The sequence below is a fragment of the Pelmatolapia mariae genome, linkage group LG23, assembly GCF_036321145.2.
Source record: "Pelmatolapia mariae isolate MD_Pm_ZW linkage group LG23, Pm_UMD_F_2, whole genome shotgun sequence".
NCBI classification, from domain to species: Eukaryota; Metazoa; Chordata; class Actinopteri; order Cichliformes; family Cichlidae; genus Pelmatolapia; species Pelmatolapia mariae.
Genome location: NC_086246.1, coordinates 9,650,001 through 9,659,138, shown reverse-complemented (window position 1 = coordinate 9,659,138; position 9,138 = coordinate 9,650,001). Strand labels below are relative to the sequence as shown.

General features: G+C 40.8%; 1 protein-coding gene across 1 annotated transcript in view; it reads right to left on the bottom strand.

Annotated features, from left to right (window-relative positions):
• Positions 1 to 83: 83 nt before the first annotated feature.
• The window catches only part of slc15a1b (solute carrier family 15 member 1b), an 11,513-nt gene continuing 2,458 nt past the window's right edge, over positions 84 to 9,138 (bottom strand). The window contains exons 2-24 of the mRNA XM_063466939.1: positions 8,750 to 8,805; positions 8,552 to 8,583; positions 8,349 to 8,433; positions 7,990 to 8,131; positions 7,663 to 7,782; positions 7,463 to 7,562; positions 6,840 to 6,930; positions 6,671 to 6,754; positions 6,310 to 6,392; positions 6,119 to 6,205; positions 5,955 to 6,044; positions 5,597 to 5,641; positions 5,438 to 5,470; positions 5,106 to 5,191; positions 2,447 to 2,528; positions 2,241 to 2,357; positions 2,009 to 2,146; positions 1,651 to 1,697; positions 1,374 to 1,475; positions 1,172 to 1,286; positions 946 to 1,083; positions 696 to 803; positions 84 to 464 (exon numbers count right to left, since the gene is read on the bottom strand). Of these exons, the coding sequence (XP_063323009.1) occupies positions 213 to 464; positions 696 to 803; positions 946 to 1,083; positions 1,172 to 1,286; positions 1,374 to 1,475; positions 1,651 to 1,697; positions 2,009 to 2,146; positions 2,241 to 2,357; positions 2,447 to 2,528; positions 5,106 to 5,191; positions 5,438 to 5,470; positions 5,597 to 5,641; positions 5,955 to 6,044; positions 6,119 to 6,205; positions 6,310 to 6,392; positions 6,671 to 6,754; positions 6,840 to 6,930; positions 7,463 to 7,562; positions 7,663 to 7,782; positions 7,990 to 8,131; positions 8,349 to 8,433; positions 8,552 to 8,583; positions 8,750 to 8,805 (2,233 nt within the window). The 3' untranslated portion in view covers positions 84 to 212. The remainder of the gene's footprint in view (positions 465 to 695; positions 804 to 945; positions 1,084 to 1,171; positions 1,287 to 1,373; positions 1,476 to 1,650; positions 1,698 to 2,008; positions 2,147 to 2,240; positions 2,358 to 2,446; positions 2,529 to 5,105; positions 5,192 to 5,437; positions 5,471 to 5,596; positions 5,642 to 5,954; positions 6,045 to 6,118; positions 6,206 to 6,309; positions 6,393 to 6,670; positions 6,755 to 6,839; positions 6,931 to 7,462; positions 7,563 to 7,662; positions 7,783 to 7,989; positions 8,132 to 8,348; positions 8,434 to 8,551; positions 8,584 to 8,749; positions 8,806 to 9,138) is intronic.

Genomic DNA, 9,138 nt, shown 5'->3' with positions numbered 1-9,138 from the left:
AACTAATGAATGGATTTTAATTATATGAGCTGATATGCAGATAATCAGCTTCTGTGCTATTCAGTGCCATTTCACTGGGGTCACTCTAGCTGCTACATGTCCAACTGTGAGCTGATTTCTCTGACAAATTGACCAAAATGGCACAGGCACTCTGAGACATGAAAGATAAAATCCAGCAGAAGAGAGGGGAAAGCCATAGTGAGGGAGTTGCTTTAGATCTTTGTCTGTTTGGTGCACTCGTCATCAGAGCTGGAATCAGAACTCCTCCTGTCCTCTTTGTGGCTCTCAGCTGAGCCTTTCCTGGGCATGTCAAAGTTTTTCCTCTTCTCCTTCTCTTCAGGCTCCATTTCATCAAACTGGGCCTCTATCTTGGTTGGGTCAGTGTAGGTGTAAAAATAGGCCATGATGGCAAAGATGATACACACCAACACCAGCAAGGAGGCGAAGAGAATGTACTCGGCCCACTGGTGAAGAGAAACACAAAAAAGTGTTCATTTGGAGCTTGGTATAAAGGGTGAGAGAGACTGCATCGCCAGTCATAGGTTGTTCTGAAATTCTTCACTGCACTTCTGGTGTACCTTATTGAACTCAACCTGTGTTGTTCTTGTCCATGAAACGCAAGTAGAGCAACTTTCAGACATTTATATCACTTAAAATAAACCTGCCCAAAGTCAGTATGCATATTATCCACTCACCTGATCTTTTAGCGTTGCAGCCTCAGCAACAATAAGCACAATGATGTTACCTACGGCAACGGTTAACAGCCAGCCAGCCTGCAGCACAGACTTCATGTTGCTGGGTGCCTGGATAGCAAAAAGCAGTATCCCAAATTATAAGTAACATCAAGAATGACATCATCAGTCCTCAGGTTGCATGTCGCATTCTCTAGGCAGCTGGCACAGACCTTATTATCAAATGAGAAAAGTTAAGGAGAGCACCCTCTACCTGTGAGTAGGAGAACTCGAGGCCTGTCACAGAGAAGACGACCTCTCCTGAAGTCATGAGGAAATACTGAATGATCTGCCAAGCCATGTGCACAGTGTTAGGCTCCATGTCCATCACTGCCTTGATGTTCTCTGAGCACTGGAGCATACAGAGAGGTATGCATGTCTTAGCTGCTTCCAACAAACACTGAAACCATGATGTGACTCAGGGTGGATTTACATGTTACCATTTCTCCAAACGTGAAAGTGGATGGGATGATCAACGTATAAGAGCTGCCAAAGCCCAGCTCTTGAGTGTAAACGCAGCTACTTCCTCTATTATCCTTGATCATGATCTCAGCTCTGCCATATAAAGAAAACTACCAGTCAGAACAGTATAGCATAGTATAACCATATAGAACTGTCATATGAATGAGAAATCAGTCTTACTTTCCATGTGAAACACTGAGATATTCTGACATGTTGGTGGTAAAGTTGAACACCTTGTCACGCACGGTTACATTCAAAACTGAGCCAAAACCATTCAAAACTCTGCGGAAGGACAGTTCAAAAACAGAAAAGATCAAATTATAAACAAAAGAATTTAATACCGAGGTCTAACTCATACACGATAAAACAGTGGGAAGGAAAACTCTGTTTTAACAGGAAGAAACCTCCGGCAGTAATGTAAAATGTATGAGTAACTTTAAAAAAAAAAACCACTTGCCTTATAGCATTTTCACCCTTTTCTGGCTTTGAAGTCATGTCGTCGAACTGGAGAAAAAAAAATATTTTAGCATCTCACATTCACTGTACCCAGTATCATTTTCATCTCAGCTGTCTCAACGTACATGTACATTTTTACAAATATGTTATTCTTCCATCAACAAAATGCTTCATTCCCCCATGCTCTTGCCTTGAAAGTCTACATGTTAAGTAAAGGCTGCAAGAGTTTTAATCTGAAAAATCTTTAGGAATTATACCAAGGAGATTGGAGAAAAAAGGCCAAGTTCATGCTCCCAATATTAAGAATTTTACAGTAAAATTTTCCCAGCTTTGCTTCAGGGTTGGCCAGGTGTTTTTACCTTTTCAAACCCAAGCTTGGATCCCTGAATGATAGCCATGGTATTCCGAGTGCCATTAGCCAACTTGACGGTATTTTGTTGCCCAGACTCCAGAACCAGTGTAAACTGGTTATGAAAGGTCAGATAATCCTCATTAGCCTGTAGGAGAAAACAATTGCCAATATCAGAAAATTTTTCAAACTTGCATCTGACCACAGTGTCTGGGAATAGTTTCTTGTGTTGGCTAGTATACCCCAAAACCTTTCAAGGAAATCGTTTGGTTATCAGCTTGAATCTGTAGATCCCTGTTAACCATGTTGATGAACTTCACTTGGCTTTCAGTACTTGATGGGAAGTCAGGCAGGGTTTTCTAAAAGAACAATGGAATTTTGCTTCATACGATGCATGTTTAATAAGTTGCCAAAAGTGTGCTTGGGGTTTTTTTTGTGTTACACTCACATCAATCTGTATCTGGAGCAGGGCAGCAGCCACAAACGCGAGAGCAGCTAGGAACATCCCCACTGTTATCCTCCTTAAAGGACTGCAGAACACACACACACACACACACACACACACACACACACACACACACACACACACACACACACACACACACACACACACACACACGAAATCCTCTTTATATCACTATCCTATATTCAGCCACATGGAACAGTGTTTACAGGAAGTCATTTTATAGGAGGCATTTACTTTATTCTATTTGTCTTTTTGAAGGCTTAAAGTAATTGCTTATTTAAAGATTTCTACAGTTTGAACACATTTTATAATTTGGTGATGTGATTTGTTTACAGTTATGTAATCTTCTACAGACTGTTTATGTAACTAATTAAACATTAGTTGTTTTTGTTAGTTTGCTTTGTTTTCTTTTATTACTAAAAAAATAAATTATAATTAAATAAAGATAACAAGCTACGATGTAGTACATTAATTAGTTACCATGTGAACCAATTATTTAAAAGGTTACTGTAAAGAAATAAAGACCCTAAAATATATATATTAACAAAAAATATTAATTGTGCTAATTCATCAAACAACTATTTTCTTACACAGTATAACAATATACATTAAAGCTGCAAGCAGCGTTATGAGGGCCCTCGCACCCCAGCGCGTCGAGCCACTCCCAACACCTAAAACCAGCATGTCCAATCTGATGTCACATTGATGGAATTCATGCATTTAACCACAAGCTAACATTTCATCTCATTCAATCATGATTAATAGTCGTCCCACTAGGTGGCGCTCTAACCATTACTGACAAATGGCATAACAAACATTTCTGAGCTCGAGTCTCATCATGCCTGCGAACTTTGGGAGAGATTGGACATTGTGTTTTTGAGTGACAGCAGATTACTGCTTTTTGGCGAGTGATTGAAACTCCACGTGCCGCCATGACCACCCCGTTTCCCTGAATGTAAAAAGCTTCGCAATTTAACATCACAAAGGTCTTTAGATTCCACACACTGGAGATCGCATCAATCTGATGAAATCCCTTGGAGGAGTTCGTCAAAGTACGGTGCCTGAAAAGAGGGGAAAATGTCGCCAAAATTACACATTAATTTTAAAATGGCTGACTTCCTGTTGGATTTGGGATATTGCTCCAAGAGACTTTTTTTGTACATCTTGATATCTCCTATAAGCTTGCCAGGTTTCAGACTTATAGATGAAACACGGGGCAGGGGCTGTTGTTTTGAAATTTTGTAGGGGGTGCTGTGGAGCCATTTTGCGCTATTCAATGAAAATGATCACATGTCAAAAAAGCCTTCATCACATTAGAGGTGTGGGCCAAATTTCAAGACTTTTTAAACTTTCCAAGCCCCTCAAAAGCCACTTCATTTTTCATGGTGAACCACGTTGCCACTATGGTGCGCCGTTCAGTTTAAAGTCACAATTTTCTCACTGAAGCATCATGAGGGACTGATGGTGATATTCACCGCTTTTGAGGTGGCCATGATGAACCTGTGAAAATCAGTACAACAAAATGAAAGACATATTTCCTTTTGCCACTAGGTGGCGCTCTGCGTATTCCTGACAATGGGCATATCAATCTGTTCAGGGCAGGTCTGACATCACGCCTGTAAAGTCTCATACTGATCAGACTGGATTTCATTGAGTTACACTAATTTGTTTCTTCATGGCGAGACATCAATATTCGCCATGATGCTGGGGTCACACCCTTTCGCGAAAAGTCACATTTTTCACTGTAACCCAAGACCAACTCCTTAAGGCTTTCCTGGAGAAATTTGAGGCTTTAGATGTCACCCATCACTATACTGTACCCTGAAGTGTAAAACATGACATTTCCTGTTGCCACTAGGTGGCGCTGTCCCTGATGTCAAATGTGGCAGTTGAAATTTGTTCAGGGCTGGAGGCTTATCATATGTGTGGTCTTTGGTCCAGGTCGGACAATGTATGAGGGAATGAGAGGCAATAAGATTTTCATGGCGAATCATCAAAATTCGCCATGGCGCCACGGCCTCACCGTGTACCGAAAACTCAAAAGCTCCGCAATTTAACATAGCTCAGGTGTGTAGTTGACACTGACCAAATATGAAGCTTATACGACCAAATCCCAAGGAGGAGTTCGAAAAAGTTCGAGGCATGGAAATGGCAAAATTAGAGCCAAAATGTCATCTTCACTTCTAAATTGCGGCCTTCCTGTTGGGTTTGCGTCAATGGGCCCACTGACTTTTTTGTTCATCTTGGCATGATACACATGTGTGCCAGATTTCATACATGTAGCTCAAACGATGTGGTCGTAGGGCTGCATTTAACATCGCATAGGTGGCGCTCTAGAGCCATTTCCCAGTGCTCATATGCAAAACCATTAAAATACAAAATTTTTCACCAGACCTGACATGTGTGCAAAATTTCATGAGTTTTAGAGCATGTTAAAGCCCTCAAAAAGGCAATTCATTTCAATGAAAAATAATAATAAGAAACGGAGCAGATACAATAGGGCCTTCGCACTCTCAGTGCTCGGGCCCTAATTAATATAAATTATAAGATGACTAATGGATAGTAAATATAAATTTTGTTTTCATTCTTGAATGTAAAATGGTATCGATTAAACAAAATGAAGACGGAACAAAACACTCACGTGAAGTTAAAGCACTTGGAAATCAGAGGGTAGATCAAAGTGTCCATGACTGGCACCAGAATCAGGATCAAGATAGGGTTGACAGTCTGGTGGGAAGAGAGTGACGCTTAAGCCGTGTTCACACATACAGTGTGGTTTTGAGCATCGCTTTATATCACAATCATGTATTCAGGACATTATGCTAAACCAGCACCATCATCTAAACCACTGGCTGATTCTGACAGGGATTTGTTGACAATCCCAGACTCTCCCAATGCTGTCAGCTCTTCATGCGTGAAAAATGCTTCATTTAATCAGGTCAAAGTCAGATGTAATCAAGCCCAGTATCTCACCTGCATCTGATCAGGCTGGATTGTAATCGCTCCCTATTGGGAAAAGAAGAGAAACGGGAGTCTCATTAATATCATCCATTTCTGTGGTTTGAGGTCACAAGGTGTTATACCTGTATTTAACTGGGTTTTTGCATCAAAACATTAAAACATAACACTTGCAAAGTTGCCATTCATTGTGGTCGCCTGGAAGGTCCATCTTGAACCCTATGAAACAAACACAGTTGTCATTTTTTTTTCCTGTCACCGGATTTTGCTTCAATCCTTCATTTCAGTTTTACAGCCATCTCAAGGCCATATACCATATTTTTCAGACCATAAGGCGCACCGGATTATAAGGTGCACTGTCGATTTTTGAGAAAATTAAAGGGTTTTAAGTGTGCCTTATAGTTCAGAAAATACGGTAAATGTGGGATTTACCTATATTACAAGGTAAAAGTAACTCATTCACTCAAGACAGTATGTTCCTAACACTGGATTCAGGTGCTAGGTATTCATAGTCTCACGCATGCACACATACCTGCTGGTCAAAGAGAGCCCAGAACATAGGCAGAGGGATGTAGAGGAACAGCACCTTCAATGCCATCTTCACCTGAGCAATCAGGAGTTTCTACGCCAAAAATAAGAAAATGATAAATCTATGGCCGTGCTGTTTGTATTTGCATGTGCCTGTGCTCCACTTACATCATATTTCTCTTCAGCCCAGTCCATCCAGTGTTCTCTCTTGGGATACTGAGAAGAACGATGCCTGAAACGGTTTTTGACGGCAAACTACAAACAGCAGAAAGACAATTGCAAAATAATGACTGTAACTATACAGCAGGAGATTCAAATGGGATTCACTTTTAAGCTAGAAAGACACTGGAACCACCTACCCCGATGCACTTGCCAACTTTCACAATGATGTTGCCCTGCGGGGGGTTCCTAATGTACATGGGACTTCCAACAATGAACACAACTGCAAACACACACACGACACATACATGTGTTACAAAAGTAACAGGAAATTATAAATGACAATATTGTTTCACCAGTTATCTCTTTATGGTGCAACTTTCTTAGAAAACACAGTTTATGGTAACTACTAGGTTTTTTAGCGGCTTGGTTAGAATTTCTGTAACAAGCACTCACTACTTAGCTACAATTTGTCACCACTTAATGAAGGATACGTCATCGAAAAGAAGCATTAATTTGCTTATTACAGCAAACAAGAACTTTTTATAATAAAATCCTTACTCAGAGCTACCACCATGAGTGCAGCAGGGACACCGAAGGCCAGCGGATAGCACTCTTGCTGGATGTGAATACCACATGTCTGAGCTGAAGATGTAAGGACACAAAAATCAGTTTGTGACCCAGCGGTATATTTTATTTTCTGTGATCAGTTTGAGTGTTGTGGCTCTACCTCTGAGAATGGGAGTAATCAGAGTGGAGATGAGACTTCCAGCATTAATGGACAGGTAGAAGATGGAGAAAAAGGTGCTTCTCTGTTTCTCCTGTGGGGCACAGCATTATATTGCACACTTATTTCCTTAGATAATTTAGCCGTGTCATTAACATTATGGATTAATCTTTGTCCCCGGCCTTGAAGAGTGTAATAAAATTACGGGGGCACTTGTGCTTGCGATCAAGTAGTTAATAAAAAGCTAGCAGGAACGAAAAAACACAGATAAACAAAGTGCTGACCAAGTACATCTGATAACTTAGGGAGGTGTAGCTTTAACTGCTGTGTGCAAAGGACAGTCAGTGTATGTTGTCATGTATATATTTGGTGTGTGTATAATTACATGTAAAAGTACATCTCTTTGTTGCTGCATGAATTTGTGTGTGTTTTTGGTTGTCGTGTTGTTTTATAATAACATATATGGTCACAGATGTCGAGACTGAGATTCACGTCAAGGTGGCTATGTCCATCTTTTATATACAGTCTGTAACGAACGTGTAAAACTCTTGGACTCTTTGAAAAAAGAGGTGTTTCTGGCGAGTTCCACTCTCTGCAGTAACACGTATGTTTGAGCACCGTCTGACCTGATGATCTTCAAACTGGTCCCCTCCAAAAGCAGCCACACAGGGTTTGATGCCTCCTGTTCCCAAGGCAATAAGGAGGAGACCCACCATGGACAAAGCTCTGGGGGCAAAACAAAGTACAGACAGATGTTCATTTGTCTGACAGTGTGGATCCAGTGCATTTCTATTATGCCAGTCATCTCTGGGTGTGTTTAGCTCACACGTGTAAGGTCATGTTGTCAGGGGTGCCATCCTTGTTAGCATCTGTGATGTCCTGGATAGCACTTACAGCCATGACGACCTGTCCCACTGCATAAACAATGGACAGGTAGACAATCGTCCTACACAGAGGAAAGAGGAGAAGAGATGTGTGAGGCACTGAGCAGATGTACAGCATGTAAAGATAAGATAGACAAGGATTAAAACTCCAAGGTTAAACACTTTAAACATTTAAACTGAGTCTTCATGCAAATACTGAAACTGAATACAAAGCAAATTATAGGTTTGTGTCTTTTCATGTATTGATTTGATTTTATTGAGAAGCTCACTTGAACTTCCCGAGCCATGAGTCTGCCACAATAGCTCCCAGGATGGGCGTTAGGTAGCAAAGAGCCACAAATGTGTGGTAGATGGTGGTGGCAAAGTCTTCATCCCACTTAAGGAAGTACTTGAAGTACAACACCAGCACGGCTGCAGACAGCAAGAAGAGAGGGGGGGAGCCACAAAGGAAAAAGTTAATTGAGTTGAAGCTTACTCTATATTCTAAAAATTCATTCTGCATGTTAAGTAAAAAAAAATAAAGTAACTATAAGTGTCAAAAATCTAGTGGAAAGTTATACATGCACAGCAGCATAAGAACACTTTCAGGTGAAGAAAAATAAGATCAGAACCCAATGAAGCCACTCACCTCGCATCCCATAATAGGAAAACCGCTCACAGAACTCATTAACTACGATGAAAAAGATGCTCAGTGGGTAGCCGAAGATTGTGACCTGTTAAAGGGGAAAGGAGAAGGTCTGCAGCGTTTAATCCTCACGGATATTGCAACTAGATCAAAGCACTGTGTATTGTTAGTACAAAAGGATGAACTGCGGTGCAACTTGAACTTACACTTCTTTTGTTGGGCTTCTTTATCTTTTCAACTGCAGAAAGAAGTTAACACAAGTCCCATATAACTTATATACTTATGGAAACAAAGTAGAAACCGAATACGGAAAAAAGAATAATCTGTGTGTGTCAGGAAATATTTCTTTAAAAAAAATAAAGAAATCCCGCTCACATAGCTCTATACTCCAGATTGAGACTCACCTGCCATGGCTGCTGTGCTCTGTGTCGACCTTGGGTCCCAAATTCTCTGACTGAATCTTTGAACAAGAGACAGAGAGAGACTAGTGACTCCTGTCTAGATCCGTGACACTAAGACTAAGTCAACATGACCAGGTCCTTATGTAACCTCCTATCAACGATTCTGCGACGCCCACTGATGCTGGACTGTGAAACCAAGTACCATCTCCCAGTTTGCCCTTCTCAGCATCATTGTTATCACAAGTGACTGTGTCAACCCCTAATTATCTCATGACTCAAAGAACTCAGGTGCAATAAGAGGCACGGTTAGAACAGCTGATAACGGGGACAATACTGTACAATGTTTTTCCTTTTTGCTTTCAGGTTCCATTATCACTACTAGTTCTTAGAAA